This window comes from Leucopleurus acutus (genome assembly GCF_964270905.1).
Source record: "Leucopleurus acutus genome assembly, chromosome: 1".
Lineage (NCBI taxonomy): Eukaryota > Metazoa > Chordata > Mammalia > Artiodactyla > Delphinidae > Leucopleurus > Leucopleurus acutus.
In genome coordinates, this window is record NC_139142.1 from 133,888,209 (window position 1) to 133,911,212 (window position 23,004).

At 39.1% G+C, this 23,004-nt stretch overlaps 1 protein-coding gene across 2 annotated transcripts in view; it reads right to left on the minus strand.

Moving 5' to 3' along the window:
- The window catches only part of SPG21 (SPG21 abhydrolase domain containing, maspardin), a 76,953-nt gene that overhangs the window by 47,351 nt on the left and 6,598 nt on the right, over positions 1 to 23,004 (minus strand). For both annotated transcript variants that reach the window (XM_082851538.1, XM_082851539.1), the window contains 5 exons: positions 22,404 to 22,565; positions 4,200 to 4,280; positions 3,166 to 3,311; positions 1,088 to 1,196; positions 302 to 409 (listed from right to left, as the gene is read on the minus strand). In XM_082851538.1, coding sequence (XP_082707664.1) covers positions 302 to 409; positions 1,088 to 1,196; positions 3,166 to 3,311; positions 4,200 to 4,280; positions 22,404 to 22,565 — 606 coding nt within the window. The remainder of the gene's footprint in view (positions 1 to 301; positions 410 to 1,087; positions 1,197 to 3,165; positions 3,312 to 4,199; positions 4,281 to 22,403; positions 22,566 to 23,004) is intronic.

Sequence of the window (23,004 nt, forward strand, 5' to 3'; positions counted from 1 at the left end):
TAATTTCGGCTAAAGAGCAATATCTGTTGATGAGAATAGCAAAGCAAACCAAAATGGGTCAGGACTACCATGTTTGTTTAAATTTACTTTGATTTCAATGGTGGTATTCCTGCCAGGAAAAATACAGGATAAGCAATAAAAGATTATTTTGGATTTGAAAATGCTGGGGGGTAAAAATAAAGAAAATCCAAGGCAGTATTTGAAGAGGCACACTGAAAAATCATAAAATAATTACAAGGTGGACCTTGATTTATACATATAGAAAAGGCAAAGCATCTATTTTACTTAAAAGAAAACTTACGTCCATGATGGTTACAGGGATGTCCCGAATTTTATGAGGTTCCACATAAGAATTTTGACAATTCAGGGTAAGTCTTGAAGCCAGTTCACTCTGCCCCAAACTTTCCAGCTGCAGAAAGAAAGAAACAAAGGTGAATTTTTTAAAAATTAATTTTGTTTTGTACATTTACATTAAATCCACAGATAATATCTGTGCTTAGAAAGGTGGTATTATGTGTGGTGGGGCCAGTATGGTCACCACTGAGGAAACACAGTGTATTTGAGACCATAACTGGGCCTTGCAAGTGGTGACATTTTTCTATTCTGGGCACCTGGCCTTCCACAGCCCTCAACCTGAGCCGACTCTTCCACCAGGTGCCTGTGGGCGCCAAGCCAATTCCAGCAGCTCCAAGAGGACAGGGAGACATTTAAGTAGAGGCCTCCAAAGAAAAACGTCTATCCCAGTAGTCCCTAAATGCAAGTCCCCAGACCTGCTCCATCACACTTACCTGGGGAGGTGGAAGAGGAGGGGTGAGGTAAAAACACAGATTCCCAGCGCCCTCGGCCAGGGATTCTAGTTCAATGGTCTGGTGTGAGGCCTTAGAATCTGTATTTTTAAAAGCTCCCCCAAGTGATTCTGATGAATTACTCAGCAGCAGGAATATCTGTCTGGACGTAGTAAAGTTAATATGGAAGAACGCTTAACAAATACCTCTGGTACACAGTGAGACAGGTATTTCTTCAGGAACCAAGCAGACATGAAAATTCCGAGTACAAGGTGTCCCCACCCCAAGGCCATGATCCTTACCCTGTCCACCATGAAATCAATGGCATCAGCCATCATAGGGTCCACTGGGCCAGATGAAAAGTTTCCAAGAACTATTTTTTTGAGCATAAATGACGGCATCAGCCAAAAGCTGTTAAAAAAAAAAAAAAAAGACCTGATAATTTAAATTTCCAAGACTACACATAAATGGCAAATATTCATTCAACACTGAAGCTTCGTATTATCTAGGTACTTGGGACCTAGAGATTTAAAAAAACCTAGTCCCTCCCCTTTAAAGAGCTAGTTTTGAAGCATCTAGTTTTTGTATACATTTTCTCAAGCTCCGAGTTATGGTTTAATATGATCCAACTTTTGGGGATTTGGAATAATTATAAGCAATATTTCAAAAATGCCTTTACAGAGGTAGACATTCTGATGATTCCAAGATTTTATTTTCTATTTGGTCTTATTCCAATGGCTAACCTATTTGCAGTAAACTGAACACTTACCATATCAGCCTTAAGGTTTATATCACCTTTTGATTAAAGATAGATTTCAAAATAGGAAAATCAGAGTTATTATACCTCCTATTGCTACTACTGGGTTCAATTGGGTTAATTCAAGGCAATTCAATCTTTATGTATTTCTATATGTGATCTGTCATTAGTATTTACTCCACTAATTACACTGAGAGCCATTATACAGGGTAAACATGAATTTCTCTACCCTATGCTGAAAATGACTTATAAAAGGTGTAGACCAGGGACTTCCCTGGTGGTCCAATGGTTAAGACTCCATGCTTCCAATGCAGGGTACATGGGTTCGATCCCTGGTTGGGGAACTAAGATCCCAGAGGCCGCAGCCAAAAAAAAAAACCCCACAAAACACGTGCAGACCACCTTCTGATGCATATTCTCAGTGGGCTTCCCTCACAAGGACCAGACAGCCATCCTTCAGTCACCTTCAGTGATCTTTCTAAGTTCTCTACCCCACAGCTCCTTATCTTCTAAAGGTGATGCTGCCTAGGTGTGCTCTGTAGAGGGCGCATCCTCTTGGCTCTGTTTGCCCCTGCAGCCTCTGTGTGGCACACGGTAAGCACTCAGACATTTGATAAAAAGTAGCTGATATGCAAGAGCACAAACGAAGTGGGGGAAGTCTTGGCTTCTGACAATTAAAACATGAAAAATCATCAAAAATAATCAATGACTTAGTGCATTATCTGGACATGAAGTATCTGTGTCTGATGTATACAAGAAATTGCTGCACGAATGCTGAGTAAACAACTGAGAAAATATCAGGAGAAATATTTTAAAAATCAGAGTGAATGTTGAGTAGATGTGAAAACCATGAAAACAATGTTTACCTAGAACATTATATGAAAACCAATCTGGTCACACAGGTAGGTTTAGTTACTAGGTTGCTTTCTGCGGTAGAGCCTAGCCTTGCTAGCAATGAAAGAAATATCATGAAGTCAGCTTTAAGGTACCACTAGACATCTATCAAGTTACTTAAAATGATAAAATCAATAAAGGGATGGCTCAGAGGAAACAGGTACCCCACTAGTTGCCCCACAAAGCATTCCACCATTTCCATCTTTCTAAAAAGCAGACTAACGTTGTAAAAGCGTCAAGATGTGCAGAACATCTGCTGACAGACTAAATGCTCTAATCTCTCCCTTTTGGGGAACATGTCTCAAGAAAATAACTCAGAAAGGGAAGGAACAAAAGTAATTTATACAAAGATTTACAGTAGAACATGATGAAAAATTGGGAGAAGCCAAAGGCCTGAAAAAACTACAACAGGACTGTGTACACAAAATACTAAGTGGAGCAAGCAGAACACAGTATCAGTTCCATATGCACTAAACTGTAAAGGCCTGTGAACATATAGTAAATAAAGCTAGACAATGATTCAGAGTAGTGGAAACAACTGAATTTAGAACTCTTTCAATTCTTTTCTTTTCCAAAGGTGATTGTTTCTAATTTTAAAAGCCAGGGTGGTTTCAAAAGACACAAGTATATATGGCCTCTCCCTCCCTAATGCATTGAAAAACCAAAAGCCAACATTTTCAAAATTCCACTCAAAATAAAAAAATGTTGGTTGAATGTTTACATTCTTACCTGTTTGCAGTCCATGTTTGGTTAAAGATAGAAGTGTCACTGAAGGAATTGCAGAGGATGAGAGAATGGACTCTGGGAGATTTGTGAGTGTATTCAGCAAACTTCTGGGCCAAAAAGCCTCCCAAAGAAGCCCCAAAGAGATGAACCTAATTGGAAACAAACACAAGGATCCTAAAAACAATGATCTTGAAGTATCAAAAAAATTGTTTTAATTATCACCAACCATAGAATACAATGTCATCACCAGTCATTAGACTGAAATATTTACAGCAGTTAGAAGTTTAGAAAATACTGTATTTAAAAGCAATGTCTACACCCTGTCAAGAAAAAATACAACTGTGCATATAAATTACACAAGTTAAAAAATATTATTCATAGATTACATTAGAAAATTAAACTACTTTGTCATTTCTGTTTAAGAAAACTATGATTCGGTAATTCCACTCCTAGACATGTACCCAAGAGAACTGAAAACACCTGTCTACACAAAAACTTGTATACGAATGTTCATAGCAACATTACTCATAATACCTAACCAATGGAAACAAACCAAATGATGAATGGATAAATAAAATGTGTTATATCCATACAATGGGATATTATTTGACAATAAAAAGGAATGAAATATTGATATAATCTGCAACACTGATGAACCCTGAAAGTGTTATGCTAAGTGAAAAAAGCCAGTCACAAAAGACCACAGATTACATCATTCCATTTACATAAAATATCCAAAATAGGCAAATCCATAGAAACAGGGCTCCAGGGAGGAAGGGTGGGGAGTGACTGCTAAGTATGGGGTTTCTTTTAGGGGTGGAAAAATGTTCAAAAATTGACTGTGGTGATGGTTGTACATACTGTGAATATATTAAAAAACGGTGAATTATACACTTTAAAAGGGTAAACTGTACAGTATGTGAATTCTATCTCAAAAGAGCTGTTATTAAAAAATAAAAGACAACACCAGACTTAACAATGTATCAATAAATGTTGCATTAAAATCACATGTGAGTAATTAGTTTCAAGGGACTCACTTTATCCAACTGTAAATGGTCTAAAAGTTTTCTGAATCCATCACAGAATTCAAGATGGTCCCAATAAACTGGATACTGCAACTAGAATAATAACAATAAATTTAAAATTTATTATAAAAACTGCAGAGGTAAAATATAACTCATATATATCTGAAAAATTTAGGACTTTCATAATAGCATTTCTCATTTGCTTAATCTCTGCTCCTCATTCAAAGTATGTGGAAAATAAGCTCACATCTTATCCTAAACTTCAAAATTCACATTTTATCTAATAGAACTTAAAAAATAAAAATAAAAAAGCACACTTTAGTGATATTATGTACACAATTTTAAGTCACATCAATTTCCTTTCCAAATAGCTAAGAAACTCTGAGGTTCAAGGATGAACAGAGCAGAACCCATTCAAATAAAGAAATTCTTTTTCCCCTTTAAACCAATTTCATTCTGAATTATGGCTCAGGAGAACTAAAAATAAAACCTGTTCTAAGGAGAGTTTCCTCTCTTTTTGGTAGCATTTCTTTAAGGCAGTATTCAATAAAATTGTTCCTCTACTTTTAATGACTTAGTCATTCTAACTGATTTCTTGTAGTACTTTTGTTTGTGACCAAAAATTTCAGATGCTTGACCCTAAGTAGCCTATTAATGTTGACAATAATGAAGAAAAAGAAACACAAGTCATTAATTCCTTTCTAGGAGACTCAGGCTTGTCACCTAAGAGTTCCCCTCTCTTTAATACATGTAAAACCCATCTTAAAGGCTTGCTGTTTTAAGCACTTAGATTCATTTTGCCACTGACATATCACTGGGATAGATACTGGCATGTAAATTATGGGATAATTTCAGATATGATGTAATATGTTACTTTTACTATTAAAATTCCACTTGTGGATAGGATTCCACTTTTCTGAAGCAGGATGGAGAACAGACTCTCCTAGCTGCAAATTTGAGAATTTGAGTCAGATGACAGCCTAAAAGAAAGGAGATGACATTTTTATGAATCCTTTAATTTAAAAATGTCTGTGCCTTACGGAGTGTAGCAGAGCTGAGGTGTCAAGCACAGCCATTTCACACTAGAAACTCTGGCTTGAAGTACCAGGTGGAAGGCCTCTGCATGCAGGACTCTATGAGCAAGTGAGACTGGAAGCACAAAGGGAAAAAAAAAAAACTGGAGACAAGATGGTGGAGAAGGACTTGAGCTCACCTCCTCTTATGAAAACACCAAAATCACAACTAACTGCTGACAAAAAAAACTTGAGCCTACCAAAAAAGATATTCTATACCCAAAGACAAAGAAGCCATAATGAGACACCTGAGGAACAGAGACCACAAACACAGAAAATTAGACAAAGTGAGATGCAGAGAAATATGTTCCAGATGAAAGAACAAGACAAAACCCCAGAAGAACAACTAAGTGAAGTGGAGATAGGCAAGCTACCTGAAAAAGAATTCAGAGTAATGATAGTAAAGATGATCTAAGATCTTGGTAAAAGAATGGAGGCACAGATCGAGAAGATATAAGAAATGTTTAAGAAAGAGCTAGAAGCTTTAAAGAACAAACAAACAGAGATGAACAATACAACTGAAATGAAAAATAGAATAGAAGGAATTGATAGCAGAATAAATGAGATAAAAGAACGAATAAGTGAGTTGTAAGACAGGTTGGTGGAAATCACTGCTGCAGAACAGAATAAAGACAAAAGAATGAAAAGAAATGAGGACAGTCTGAGAGACCTCTGGGACAACATTAAACACACCAACATTCACATTATAGGGGTCCCAGAAGAAGAGGGAGAGAAAGGGCCTGAAAAAATATTTGCAGAGATAATAGCCAAAAACTTCCCTAACATGGGAAAGGAAACACTCAAATCCAGAGAGTTCCATATAGGATAAACCCAAGGAGGAACACACCAAGAAATGTATTAATCAAATTTATAAAAATTAAAGACAAAATATTAAAAGCAACAAATCATATACAAGGACTCTCCATATGGTTATCAGCTGATTTTACAGCAGAAACTCTGCAGACCAGAAGGGAGTCGCACAATATATTTAAAGTGATGCAACCCAGAATACTCTACCCAGCAAGGCTCTCACTCAGATTCGACGGAGAAATGAAAAGCTTTATGGACAAGCAAAAGCTAAGAGAATTCAGCACCACCAAACCTGCTTTACAACAAATGCTAAAGGAACTTCTCTAGATGGAAAAGAAAGGCCATAACTAGAAACAAGAAAATTACAAACGGGAAAGTTCACCAGTAAAGGCAAACATACAGTAAAGGTAGGAAATCATCCACACACAAATATGATATGAAAACCAGCAATCATGGGACTTCCCTGGTGGTCCAGTGGGTAAGGCTCTGTGCTACCAATGCAGGAGGCCCGCGTTCGATCCTTAGTGGGGGAACTAGATCCCACATGCATGTCACAACTAAGCATGCCACAACTAAGAGTCCACATGCTACAACTAAGAAGTCCGCATGCCGCAACTAAAAGATCTCACATGCTGCAACAAAGATCCTGTGTGCTGCAACTAAGACCCAGCACAGCCAAATAAATAAATAAATAAACAAACAGATAGACAGATAACACCAGCAATCATGAGAAGAGAGTACAAATGCAGGATGTTAGAAATGCATTTGAAATTAGGAGACCAGCACTTAAAACAATCTTGTATATATAGACTGCTATAACAAAACCTCATGGTAACTGCAAACCAAAAATCTACAATAGATACACACACAAAAAAGCAGCAGCAATCCAAACAAAACACTAAAGATAGTCATCAAATCACAAGAGAAGAGAACGAAAGAGGAAGGGAAGAAAAAAGACCTACAAAAACAAATCCAAAACAATTAACAAAACAGCAATAAGAGCATACCTATCGATAATTACCTTAAATGTAAATGGATTAAATGCTCCCACCAAAAGACACAGACTGGCTGAATGGATACAAAAACAACACCCATATATATGCTGTCTACAAGAGACCCACTTCAGACATAGGGACACATACAGACTGAAAGTGAGGGGATGGAAAAAGGTATTCCATGCAAATGGAAATTAAAAGAAAGCTGGAGTAGCAATTCTCATATCAGACAAAACAGACTTTAAAATAAAGACTGTTACAAGAGACAAAGAAGGACACTGCATAATGATCAAGGGATCAATCCAAGAAAAAGATATAACAATTGTAAATGTATATGCACCCAAGATAGGAGCACCTCAATATATAGGCAAATGCTAACAGCCATAAAAGGAGAAATTAACAGTAACACAATAATAGTAGGGGACTTTAACACCCCACTTACATCAGTGGACAGAACATCCAGACAGAAAATCAAATAAGGAAACACAAGGCTTAAATGACACATTAGAGCAAATGAACTTAATTGATATTTATAGAACATTCCATCTGAAAGCAGAATATACATTCTTCTCAAGTGCACATGGCCCATTCTCCAGGACAGATTACATGCTGGGGCACAAAGCAAGCCTTGGTAAATTTAAGAAAACTAAAATCATATCAAGCATCTTCTCCAACCACAATGCTATGAGATTAGAAATCAACTACAAGAAAAAAACCTGAAAAACACAAACACATGGAAGCTAAACAATATGTTACTAAACAACCAATGGATTGCTGAAAAAATCAAAGAGGAAATCAAAAAATATCTAGAGACAAAAGAAAATGAAAACACGATAATCCAAAACTGATGGGATGCAGCAAAAGCAGTTCTATGAGGGAAGTTCACAGCAATACAATCTGACCTCAGGAAACAAGAAAAATCTCAAACAACCTAACCTTACACCTAAAGCAATTAGAGAATGAAAAACAAACAAAACCCAAAGTTAGTAGAAGGAAAGAAATCATAAAAATCAGAGCAGAAATAAATGAAATAGAGATGAAGAAAACAATAGGAAAGATCAATGAAACTAAAAGCTGGTTCTTTGAAAGGATAAACAAACTTGATAAACCTTTAGCCAGACTCACAAGAAAAAAAGGGAGAGGGCTCAAATCAATAAAATTAGCAATGAAAAAGAAGTTACAATGGACACCACAGAAATACTAAGGATAATAACACACTACTACAAGCAACTATATGCCAATAAAATGGACAACCTAGAAGAAGTGGACAAATTCTTAGAAAGGTACAATCTTCCAAGACTGAACCAGGAAGAAATAGAAAATAAGAACAGATCTATCACAAGTACTGAAATTGAAATAGTGATTTAAAAACTTCCAACAAATTAAAGATGATACAAATAGAGGGAGAGATATACCATGTTCTTGGATTGGAAGAATCAACATTATGAAAATGACTCTACTACCCAAAGCAATCTACAGATTCAATGCAATCCCTATCAAACTACCACTGGCATTTTCACAAAACTACAACAAAAAATTTCACAATTTGTATGGAAACACAAAAGACCCCGAATAGCCAAAGCAATCTTGAGAACGAAAAACAGAGCTGGAGGAATCAGGCTCCCTGACTTCACACTATACTACAAAGCTATGGTAATCAAGACAGTATGGTACTGGCACAAAAACAGAAAGACAGATCAATGGAACAGGATAGAAAGCCCAGAGATAAACCCACGCACATATGGTTACCTTATCTTTGATAAAGGAGGCAGGAATGTACAGTGGAAAAAGGACAGCCTCTTCAATAAGGGGTGCTGGGAAAACTGGACAGGTACATGTAAAAGTATGAGATTAGATCACTCCCTAACACCATACACAAAAATAAGCTCAAAATGGATTGAAGACCTAAATGTAAGGCCAGAAACTATCAAACTCTTAGAGGAAAACATAGGCAGAACACTCTATGACATAAATCACAGCAAGATCCTTTTTGACCCACCTCCTAAAGTAATGGAAATAAAAACAAAAATAAACAAATGGGACCTAATGAAACTTCAAAGTTTTTGCACAGCAAAGGAAACCATAAAGAAGACCAAAAGACAACCCTCAGAATGGGAGAAAATATTTGCAAATGAAGCAAGTGACAAAGGATTAATTTCCAAAATTTACAAGCAGCTCATGCAGCTCAATAACAAAAAAACAAACAACCCAATCCAAAAATGGGCAGAAGACCTAAATAGACATTTCTCCAAAGAAGATATACAGACTGGCAACAAACACATGAAAGAATGCTCAACATCATTAATCATTAGGGAAATGCAAATCAAAACTACAATGAGATATCATCTCACACCAGTCAGAATGGCCATCATCAAAAAATCTAAAAACAATAAATGCTGGAGAGGGTGTGGAGAAAAGGGAACACTTCTGCATTGCTGGTGGGAATGTGAATTGGTACAGCCACTATGGAGAACAGTATGGAGGTTCCTTAAAAAACTACAAATAGAACTACCATATGACCCAGCAATCCCACTACTGGGCATATACCCTGAGAAAACCATAATTCAAAAAGAGTCATGCGACTTCCGGGAAGATGGCGGAAGAGTAAGACGCGGAGATCACCTTCCTCCCCACAGATACACCAGAAATACATCTACGCGTGGAACAACTCCCACGGAGCACCTACTGAACGCTGGCAGAAGACCTCAGACCTCCCAAAAGGCAAGGAACCCCCCACGTTTGTGGTTAGGGCAAAAGAAAAAAATAAACAGAGACAAAGGGATAGGGACAGGTCCTACACCAGCGGGAGAGAGCTGTGAAGGAGGAAAGGTGTCCGCACACTGGGAGGCCCCTTCGCGGGTGGAGACTTTGGGTGGCGGAGTGGGGGAGCTTGGGAGCCGTGGAGGAGAGCACAGCAACAGGGGTGCGGAGGACAAAGCGGAGAGATTCCAGCGCAGAGGATCGGGCCGGCACTCACCAGCCGCCGAGAGGCTTGTCTGCTCGCCCGCCGGGGCGGGCGGGGCTGGGAGCTGAGGCTCCGGCTTCTGTCGGAGCGCGTTGTGAACACAGCCTGCAGGGCGTTAGTGCACCGCGGCTAGCCGGGAGGGAGTCTGGGGAAAAGTCTGGACCTGCCGAAGAGGCAGGAGACTTTTTCTTCCCTCTTTGTTTCCTGGTGCACGAGGAGAGGGGATTAAGAACGCTGCTTAAGAGAGCTCCAGAGACGGGCGCGAGCCGCGGCTAAAAGTGCGGAGCCCAGAGACAGACATGAGACGCTAAGGCCGCTGCTGCCGCCACCAAGAAGTCTGTGTGCGAACGCAAGTCACTGTCCACACCCCCTTCCGGGGAGCCTGTGCAGCCCGCACGTCACACCTCAGGCTAGCAACGTCACGCAGGCCTCTGCTGCCGCAGGCCCGCCCCACACTCCGTGACCCTCCCTACCCCCCGGCCTGAGTGAGCCAGAGCCTCCGAATCAGCGGCTCCTTTAACCTCGTCCTGTCTGAGCAAAGAACAGACGTCCTCCGGCGACCTACACGCACAGGCGGGGCCAAATCCAAAGCTGAGCCCCTGGGAGCTGTGAGAACAAAGAAGAGAAAGGGAAATCTCTCCCAGCAGCCTCAGAAGCAGTGGATTAAAGCTCCACAATCAACTTGATGTACCCTGCATCTGTGGAATACATGAATAGACAACGAATCATCCCAAATTAAGGAGCCCTGTGGATGAAAGGCTCTTGGTGCTGCAGCCAGGAGTCAGTGCTGTGCCTCTGAGGTGGGAGAGCCAACTTCAGGACACTGGTCCACAAGAGGCCTCCCAGCTGCACATAATATCAAACGGCGAAAATCTCCCAGAGATCTCCATCTCAATGCCAGCACCCAGCTTCACTCAACGACCAGCAAGCTACAGTGCTGGACATCCTATGCCAAACAACTAGCAAGACAAGAACACAACCCCACCCATTAGCAGAGAGGCTGCCCAAAATCATAACTCTACAGACACCCCAAAACACACCACCAGATGTGGACCTGCCCACCAGAAAGTCAAGATCCAGCCTCATCCACCAGAACACCGGCACTAGTACCCTCCACCAGGAAGCCTACACAACCCACTGAACCAACCTTAGCCACTGGGGACAGACACAGAAAAACAACAGGAACTACGAACCTTCAGCCTGCAAAAAGGAGACCCCAAACACAGTAAGATAAGCAAAATGAAAAGACAGAAAAACACACAGCAGATGAAGGAGCAAGATAAAAACCCACCAGACCTAACAAATGAAGAGGAAATAGGCAGTCTACCTGAAAAAGAATTCAGAATAATGATAGTAAAGATGATCCAAAATCTTGGAAATAGAATAGACAAAATGCAAGAATCAGTTAACAAGGACCTAGAAGAACTAAAGATGAAACAAACAATGATGAACAACACAATAAATGAAATGAAAAATACTCTAGATGGGATCAATAGCAGAATAACTGAGGCAGAAGAACGGATAAGTGACCTGGAAGATAAAATAGTGGAAATAACTACTGCAGAGCAGAATAAAGAAAAAAGAATGAAAAGAACTGAGGACAGTCTCAGAGACCTCTGGGACAACATTAAACGCACCAACATTCGAATTATAGGGGTTCCAGAAGAAGAAGAGAAAAAGAAAGGGACTGAGAAAATATTTGAAGAGATTATAGTTGAAAACTTCCCTAATATGGGAAAAAAAATAGTTAATCAAGTCCAGGAAGCACAGAGAGTCCCATACAGGATAAATCCAAGGAGAAATACGCCAAGACACATATTAATCAAACTGTCAAAAATTAAATACAAAGAAAACATATTAAAAGCAGCAAGGGAAAAACAACAAATAACACACAAGGGAATCCCCATAAGGTTAACAGCTGATCTTTCAGCAGAAACTCTGCAAGCCAGAAGGGAGTGGCAGGACATATTGAAAGTGTTGAAGGAGAAAAACCTGCAACCAAGATTACTCTACCCAGCAAGGATCTCATTCAGATCTGATGGAGAAATTAAAACGTTTACAGACAAGCAAAAGCTGAGAGAGTTCAGCACCACCAAACCAGCTCTACAACAACTGCTAAAGGAACTTCTCTAGGCAAGAAACACAAAAGAAGGAAAAGACCTACAATAACGAACCCAAAACAATTAAGAAAATGGGAATGGGAACACACATATCGATAATTACCTTAAATGTAAATGGACTAAATGCTCCCACCAAAAGACACAGATTGGCTGAATGGATACAAAAACAAGACGCATATATTTGCTGTCTACAAGAGACCCACTTCAGACCTAGAGACACATACAGACTGAAAGTAAGGGGATGGAAAAAGGTATTTCATGCAAATGGAAACCAAAAGAAAGCTGGAGTAGCAATTCTCATATCAGACAAAATAGACTTTAAAACAAAGACTACTAGAAGAGACAAAGAAGGACACTACATAATGATCAAGGGATCGATCCAAGAAGAAGATATAACAATTGTAAATATTTATGCACCCAACATAGGAGCACCTCAATGCATAAGGCAAATACTGACAGCCATAAAAGGGGAAATCGACAGTAACACATTCATAGTAGGGGACTTTAACACCCCACTTTCACCAATGGACCGATCATCCAAAATGAAAATAAATAAGGAAACACAGCTTTAAATGATACATTAAACGAGATGGAGTTAATTGATATTTATAGGACATTCCATCCAAAAACAACAGAATACACATTTTCTCAAGTGCTCATGGAACATTCTCCAGAATAGATCATATCTTGGGTCACAAATCAAGCCTTGGTAAATTTAAGAAAATTGAAATTGTATCAAGTATCTTTTCTGACCACAACGCTATGAGACTAGATATCAATTACAGGAAAAGATCTGTAAAAAATACAAACACATGGAGGCTAAAGAACACACTACTTAATAACGAAGTGATCACTGAAGAAATCAAACAGGAAATCAAAAAATACCTAGAAACAAATGACAATGGAGACACGACAACTCAAAATCTATGGGATGCAGCAAAAGCAGTTCTAAGAGGGAAGTTTATAGCAATACAATCCTACCTCAAGAAACAGGAAACATCTCGAATAAACAACCTAACCTTGCACCTAAAGCAATTAGAGAAAGAAGAACAAAAAAAACCCAAAGTTAGCAGAAGGAAAGAAATCATAAAAATCAGATCAGAAATAAATGAAAAAGAAATGACGGAAACGATAGCAAAGATCAATAAAACTAAAAGCTGGTTCTTTGAAAGGATAAAAAAAATTGATAAACCATTAGCCAGACTCATCAAGAAAAAAAAGGGAGAAGACTCAAATCAATAGAATTAGAAATGAAAAAGGAGAAGTAACAACTGACACTGCAGAAATACAAAAGTTCATGAGAGATTACTACAAGCAACTCTATGCCAATAAAACGGACAAACTGGAAGAAATGGACAAATTCTTAGAAAGGCACAACCTGCCAAGACTGAATCAGGAAGAAATAGAAAATATGAACAGACCAATCACAAGCACTGAAATTGAAACTGTGATTAAGAATCTTCCAACAAGCAAAAGCCCAGGACCAGATGGCTTCACAAGCGAATTCTATCAAACATTTAGAGGAGAACTATCACCTATCCTTCTCAAACTCTTCCAAAATATAGCAGAGGGAGGAACACTCCCCAACTCATTCTACGAGGCCACCATCACCCTGATACCAAAACCAGACAAGGATGTCACAAAGAAAGAAAACTACAGGCCAATATCACTGATGAACATAGATGCAAAAATCCTCAACACAATACTAGCAACCAGAATCCAACAGCATATTAAAAGGATCATACACCATAAGCAAGTGGGGTTTAGCCCAGGAACGCAAGGATTCTTCAATATACTCAAATCAGTGTGATAAACCATATTAACAAATTGAAGGAGAAAAACCATATGATCATCTCAATAGATACAGAGAAAGCTTTTGACAAAATTCAACACCCATTTATGATAAAAACTGTGCAGAAAGTAGGCATAGAGGGAACTTTCCTCAACATAATAAAGGCCATATATGACAAACCCACAGCCAACATCGTCCTCAATGGTGAAAAACTGAAAGCATTTCCACTAAGATCAGGAACAAGACAAGGTTGCCCACTCTCACCACTCTTATTCAACATAGTTTTGGTAGTTTTAGCCACAGCAAGCAGAGAAGAAAAGGAAATAAAAGGAATCCAAATCGGAAAAGAAGAAGTAAAGCTGTCACTCTTTGCAGATGACATGATACTATATGTAGAGAATCCTAAAGATGCTACCAGAAAACTACTAGAGCTAATCAATGAATTTGGTGAAGTAGCAGGATACAAAATTAATGCACAGAAATCTCTGGCATTCCTATACACTAAGGATGAAAAATCTGAAAGTGAAATCAAGAAAACACTCCCATTTACCATTGCAACAAAAAGAATAAAATATCTAGGAATAAACCTACCTAAGGAGACAAAAGACCTGTATGCAGAAAATTATAAGACAGTCATGAAAGAAATTAAAGATGATACAAATAGATGGAGAGATATACCATGTTCTTGGATTGGAAGAATCAACATTGTGAAAATGACCCTACTACCCAAAGCAATCTACAGATTCAATGCAATCCCTATCAAACTACCACTGGCATTTTTCTCAGAACTAGAACAAAAAATTTCACAATTTGTATGGAAACACAAAAGACCCCGAATAGCCAAAGCAATCTTGAGAACGAAAAACAGAGCTGGAGGAATCAGGCTTCCTGACTTCAGACTATACTACAAAGCTACAGTAATCAAGACAGTATGGTACTGGCACAAAAACAGAAATATAGATCAATGGAACAGGATAGAAAGCCCAGAGATAAACCCATGCACATATGGTTACCTTATCTTTGACAAAGGAGGCAGGAATGTACAGTGGAGAAAGGACAGCCTATTCAATAAGTGGTGCTGGGAAAACTGGACAGCTACATGTAAAAGTATGAGATTAGATCATTCCCTAACACCATACACAGAAATAAGCTCAAAATGGATTAAAGACCTAAATGTAAGGCCAGAAACTATCAAACTCTTAGAGGAAAACATAGGCAGGACACTCTATGACATAAATCACAGCAAGGTCCTTTTTGACCCACCTCCTAGAGAAATGGAAATAAAAACAAAAGTAAACAAATGGGACCTAATAAAACTTAAAAGCTTTTGCACAGCAAAGGAAACCATAAACAAGACCAAAAGACAACCCTCAGAATGGGAGAAAATATTTGCAAATGAAGCAACTGACAAAGGATTAATCTCCAAAATTTATAAGCAGCTCATGCAGCTTAATAACAAAAAAACAAACAACCCAATCCAAAAATGGGCAGAAGACCTAAATAGATATTTCTCCAAAGAAGATATACAGAGTGCCAACAAACACATGAAAGAATGCTCAACATCACTAATCATTAGAGAAATGCAAATCAAAACTACAATGAGATATCATCTCACACCAGTCAGAATGGCCATCATCAAAAAATCTACAAACAAGAAATGCTGGAGAGGGTGTGGAGAAAAGGGAACCCTCTTACACTGTTGGTGGGAATGTAAATTGATACAGCCACTGTGGAGAACAGTATGGAGGTTCCTTAAAAAACTACAAATAGAACTACCATATGACCCAGCAATCCCACTACTGGGCATATACCCTGAGAAAACCATAATTCAAAAACAGTCATGTACCAAAATGTTCATTGCAGCTCTATTTACAATAGCCCAGAGATGGAAACAACCTAAGTGTCCATCATCGGACGAATGGATAAAGAAGATGTGGCACATATATACAATGGAATATTACTCAGCCATAAAAAGAAGCGAAATTGAGCTATTTGTAATGAGGTGGATAGACCTAGAGTCTGTCATACAAAGTGAAGTAAGTCAGAAAGAGAAAGACAAATACCGTATGCTAACACATATATATGGAATTTAAGGGAAAAAAATGTCATGAAAAACCTAGGGGTGAAACAGGAATAAAGACACAGACTTACTAGAGAATGGACTTGAGGCTATGGGGCGGGGGAAGGGTAAACGGTGACAAAGCGAGAGAGAGGCAAGGACACATATACACTACCAAACGTAAGGTAGATAGCTAGTGGGAAGCAGCCGCATAGCACAGGGAGATCAGCTCGGTGCTTTGTGACCACCTGGAGGGGTGGGATAGGGAGGGTGGGAGGGAGGGAGATGCAAGCGGGAAGAGATATGGGAACATATGTTTATATATATAAAAAAAAAATTAACTTGTAAATGAGCTGTATTTAATTTGCTTAAAAGAAATTGAGTGCTTATATACATTCTCAGAAATATAAAAGAAGCTCACTAGAATACATTTCAGGTTCGTGTGATCTGGGAAATATTTAATATTGAATTAATATTTGGTATTAGAGCTAGCTTAAGCTTGTGGTCTTAATTAATACAGACCTGTCTTTAGAGACATCAACATTAAGCACAATACTTTCATTGTACCTAGGGCTATTGAAAGTCAATAAATGCATATTGTTTCTGTTATGAAATTTGTCAACAGGGAAAATAACCTAATATGATTAAACTTTTAAGTAAAAAAAAAAAAAAAAAAGAGTCATGTACCAAAATGTTCATTGCAGCTCTATTTACAATAGCCCGGAGATGGAAACAACCTAAGTGCCCATCATCGGATGAATGGATAAAGAAGATGTGGCACATATATACAATGGAATATTACTCAGCCATAAAAAGAAACGAAATTGAGCTATTTGTAATGAGGTGGATAGACCTAGAGTCTGTCATACAGAGTGAAGTAAGTCAGAAAGAGAAAGACAAATACCGTATGCTAACACATATATATGGAATTTAAGAAAAAAAAATGTCATGAAGAGCCTAGGGGTAAGACAGGAAGAAAGACACAGACCTACTGGAGAACGGACTTGAAGATATGGGGAGGGGGAAGGGTGAGCTGTGATAAAGCGAGAGAGAGGCATGGACATATATACACTACCAAACGTAAGGTAGATAGCTAGTGGGAAGCAGCCGCATGGCACAGGGATATCAGCTTGGTGATTTGTGACCGCCTGGAGTGGTGGGATAGGGAGGGTGGGAGGGAGGGAAATGCAAGAGGGAAGAGATATGGGAACATATGTATATGTATAACTGATTCACTTTGTTATAAAGCAGAAACTAACACACCATTGTAAAGCAATTATACCCCAATAAAGATGTTAAAAAAAAAACAACTTCCAACAAACAAAAGTCCAGGACCAGATGGCTTCACAGGGGAATTCTATCAAGCATTTAGACAAGAGTTAACACCTATCCTTCTGAAACTATTCCAAAAAACTGCAGAGAAAGGAACACTCCCAAACTCATTCTATGAGGCCATCATCACCCTGATACCAAAACCAGACAAAGATACCACAAAAATAGAAAGAAACCAATATCACTGATTAACATAGATGCAAAAGTCCTCAAAAAAATAATAGCAAACTGAATCCAACAATACATTAAAAGGATAATACACCATGATCAAGTGGGATGCAAGGATTTTTCAATATCCACAAATCAATCAGTGTGATACACCACATTAACAAACTGAAGAAGAAAAACCATATGATCATCTAATAGATGCAGAAAAAGCTCTTGACAAAACTCAACACCCATTTATTATAAAAACTCTCCAGAAAGTAGGCACAGAACCTACCTCAACATAATCAAGGCCGTATATGACAAACCCACAGCTAACATCAGACTCAACGGTGAAAAGCTGAAAGCATTTTCTCTAGGATCAGAAACAAGACAAGGATGTCCACTCTTGCCACTTTTTTTCAACATAGTTTTGGAATTCCTAGCCACGGGAATTAGAGAAGTAAAAGAAATAAAAGGAATCCAAATTGGAAAAGAAGTAAAACTGTCACTGTTTGCAGATGATGCAATACTATACAGAGAAAATCCTAAAGATGCTATCATAAAACTACTAGAGCTCATCAATGAATTCGGTAAAGTTGCAGTATACAAAATTAATACACAGAAATCTGTTGCATTTCTATACATTAATAATGAAAGATCAGAAAGAGAAATTAAAGAAACAATCCCATTTACCAATGCATCAAAAAGAATAAAATATCTAGGAATAAACCTGCCTAAGGAGGAAAAAGGCCTATACTCTGAAAACTATAAGATGCTGATGAAAGAAACTGAAGGTGACACAAACAAATTGAAAGATAGACTATGTTCTTGGATTGGAAGAATCAATATTGTCAAAATGACTATACTACTCTAGGCAATCTACAGATTCAATGCAATCCCTATTAAATTACCAATGGCATGTTTCACAGAAATAGAACAAAAAATTTAAAAATTTGTATGGAAACACAAAAGACCCGAATAGCCAAAGCAATCCTGAGAAAGAAAAATGGAGCTGGAGGATCCAGTCTCCCTGATTTCAGACTATACTACAAAGCTACAGTAATCAAAACAGTATGGTACTGGCACAAAAACAGAAATATAGATCAGTGGAACAGGATAGAAAGCCCAGAAATAAACCCACGTGCCTATAGTCAATTAATCTATGACAAAGGAGACAAGAATATACAATGGAGAAATGGTGCTGGGAAAACTGGACAGCTAAATGTAAAAGAATGAAACTAGAACATTCTCTAACACCATACACAAAAATAAACTCAAAATAGATCAAAGACCTAAATGAAGACTGGATGCTGTAAAACTCTCAGAGGAAAACATAGGCAGAACACTCTGACATAAATCACAGCAATATCTTTTTGGATCCACCATCTAGAGTAATGAAAATAAAAATAAACAAATGGGACCTAATTAACCTTAAAAGCTTTTGCACAGCAAAGGAAACCATAAACAAAATGAAAAGACAACCCACAGGATGGGAGAAAATATTTGCAAACGAAGCAACTGACAAGGGATTAATCTCCAAAATATACAAACAGCTCATGCAGCTCAATATTAAAAAATAAACAACCTGATTGAAAAATGGGCAGAAGACCTGAGTAGACATTTCTCCAAAGAAGACATACAGATAGCCAAAAAGCACATGAAAAGATGCTCAACACTGCTAATTATTAGAGAAATGCAAATCAAAACTACAATAAGGTATCACCTCACATGAGTCAGAATGGCCATCATCAAAAAGTCTACAAACAATAAATGCTAAAGAGGGTGTGGAGAAAAGAGAACTCTCCTACACTGTTGGTGGGAATCTAAATTGGTACAACTACTGTGGAGAACAGTATGGAGGTTCCTTAAAAAACTAAGAACTACCAGGCTTCCCTGGTGGCACAGTGGTTGAGAGTCCGCCTGCCGATGCAGGGGACATGGGTTCGTGCCCCAGTACGGGAAGATCCCACATGCCGCGGAGCGGCTGGGCCTGTGAGCCATGGCCGCTGAGCCTGCGCGTCCAGAGCCTGTGCTCCGTAACGGGAGAGGCCACAACAGTGAGAGGCCTGCGTACCACAAAAAAAAAAAAAACAAAAAACTAAGAACTACCATTTTATCCAGCAATCTCACTCCTGGGCATATATCCAGAAAAAACCATAATTCAAAACGATACATGCACTCCAATGTTCAGTGCAGCACTGTTCACAACAGCCAAGACATGGAAGCAACCTAAATGTCCATCGAGAGGAATGGATAAAGAAGATGTGGTACATATATACAATGGAATACTACTCAGCCATAAAAATGAACGAAATAATGCCATTTGCAGCACCATGGATAGACCTAGAGATTATCATACTAAGTGAAGTTAAGTCAGACACAGAAAGACAAATATCATAGGATAACATTTATATGTGGAAGTTAAAAAAATGATACAGGGGCTTCCCTGGTGGCGCAGTGGTTGAGAGTCCGCCTGCCGATGCAGGGGACACGGGTTCGTGCCCCAGTCCGGGAAGATCCCACATGCCGCGGAGCAGCTAGGCCCGTGAGCCATGGCTGCTGAGCCTGCGCGTCCGGAGCCTGTGCTCCGCAACGGGAGAGGCCACAACAGTGGGAGGCCCGCGCACCGCAAAAAAAAAAAAAAAAAAAAAGATACAAATGAACTTATTTACAAAACAGAAACAGACTCACAGACTTCGAAAACAAACTTACTGTTACCAAAGGGCAATGGTAGGGGGAGGGATGAATTAGAAGTTTGGGATTAAAATATATATATAGTAGTGTTACTATATATAAAATAGATAATCAACAAGAACCTACTGTATAGCTCAGGAAACTCTACTCAATATTCTCTAATAATCTATATGGGAAAACCATCTGAAAAAGAATGGATATATGTATATGTATAACTGAATCACTTTGCTGTACACCTGAAACTAACACAACATTGTAAACCAACTATAATATAAAATAAAAATTAAATTTAAAAAATCTGTGCCCTAGACAGGTAATAAAACTGTATATGACTTGATACACACACACACAACTGAGTACAAGTAAAACTGGGAAATCTGAACAAGGCTGGTGGATTACATTAACATCAATGTCTTGGTTGTGATATCCTACTACAGTTTTATAAAATGTTACTATTGGGAGAAACTGGGCAAAGTATATAAGGGATATCTCTCTATTATTTCTTACTGCATGTGAATCTATAATTATCTCAATAAATATGTAAATGAAAAGAGGATCCATGCATTTTAACTGCTAGGTATTTAACAAATACCTAGTAAATTTCAGAACCTCCTGGGGTTGGGCATTCTGATCAAATCTTAAGAAGGACAAAGTAATTTTGAAGACATTGCTGGCCTTTTTCTTGATTCATTATCTAGCTAAGAAATAGCAAAAGCCTACATAAAGAAGCAAGAAGAAACATCCAGCCAGAAGGCAAGGCTATGTGCCCTGTCAGTTTAGAGTGATAACCACACTGTTCGCTTTGGACAGCACTCTAAAGTGAGACAGACACCCAGGGGCTGCTCAGGTTCCCCCTCCCTGGCTGATCAACAGGGACCACAAGGACAGAAAGTGTCACGACTTAGGCTGCAGTGGACTGGAATGAGGGCGGTTACCACTCTGCCCTCCTGCAATGCTGTCCACTGAGAGGGATTACTGAAAACCCAGAACAAGGGAGGATTATGTTGCAGGGATTCAAACACACAATACGAGGAATGGTTAAAGAATCTGGAGAAATTTAGCTGGAGAAGAAAAGACCTGGGGGCGGAAGGCAGTAGGCCACCGATAATAACTAGTTTTTTCAAGAAAGAGAAGGGCTGCCTGGATGAAGAGGAATTGGATTTGTCTTTTATGACCCCAATTAGTGGTAACCCCATTGGAATTTTCAGTTATCAACCAAGAGAAGAGATCTGGTCCACGTTTTCTCTCTTCTAGGCAGTAAATAAAATGTATACTAACAGCAGTACTTCCAAGGGGAGTAATGTTTACATGTTAACATTCCAGGTCCCAGAAACAACTGCTGGCTCCAAAGCCAGAGCCTCTCCTTCCAGGGGAAGTTAGGAAACCAACGTCCATTGTCCTGATCCGATCGAGGCACACCAAACACTCCACTGTGAGCAACAGTGCCTTCCTGGGAATTCCCTGGCAGTGCAGTGGTTAGGACTCTGTGCTTCTACTGCACGGGGCATGGGTTCAATCCCTGGTCACGGAACTAAGATCTCACTGCCACGCCGTGTGGCCAAAACAAAAACAAAAAAACAAACAGTGCCTTCCTACCTACGCCCACCTCCCAGAGAAGAAGCTTAGAGAACGATCAATGCGAAACTAGATTTGGACCGAACTCAGTGATAAAGATTAGAAACAAAAAACCAAATGCGAAGGATATGAGCTAATTAATGAGCCTCACCTCACCTACCAAAGACTCACATTAAAGCAAGCTTTCAGACCCCTGGATGTCAGCTGATCCCTCTGCTGCCCCCGAAGCAGCGATGTAATAAAAGGGGAGGGTGAATGGGGTCAGAAGACTGAGCTGGGCTCTCCCTCCATGGCCTACTGGCTGTGTGACCCTCGGTGATCACTAAAACGGTCCGGACCTCAGTCTCCTTAACTATAAACAAGGACAATGCTTCCTGCTGGTCAGACTTATTCAGAAAATGCATGTTCAAGCTGAGGGTAAAGAAGGCTTCCAATAGAGGTTTGTCCCCTCTGAGCCTCTGTATGTTGGTGAACCACACCACCTTCCTTCAAAAAACTCCCTTTCACATTTTAACAAAGGAAAACAGTATCTTACCTCAATAAAAAACACGCCTATTACTACAGTTAATCAGAAACAGAAGCGCACATGCACACACACACACAGAAAACCAGAAAATGTGGACTTAATTTCAATCCTGAATCAATAATACTTACAGCTATAACCCGGTAACCCCATCCAGTCAAAGCCAAAATCTGCCGGAAAAATACATCAGCAGTTCCGCTGACGGGAGGGAGAAATATGAGAGGACACCTGATATTTCTGGGGCCTGCATCGTAGAGCGACCAGATCTTACTGTCGTCATCATCCACAATAATCTGGAGGGAAAATTATAAGAAACAAAATGAAAAACCTCATGGATTGGGTTTTATATAGTTATTTCAGCACTATAGTTTCACTGACAATTTTAATACTACTGCCTTGGTTGTTACAAGCTAATGAGGGGATCACACCAGACTAGCACATATAAAGAACGGCTGTCTCCATTTCCCTCTTCAGTGCTGACATAGTCCATGGAACTGCTTTATACTTCTCCCAAGAGCTGTTTTTTCTATCAGTTTTGAATTTTCCTCCCCAGCCATGATTATATGAAATTTATTGTTTACCATTAAACAGTAAACTCTGTACATGGCATCTGATTTCTTCCCCATACTTCTGCCTGTGTGTGTGTGTGTGTGTGTGCACGCGCACGTGCACGCACGCGTGCATGTGCGCATGCGTGTGTGCACATAGGAGGAGGACAATTTGCAGAGTCAT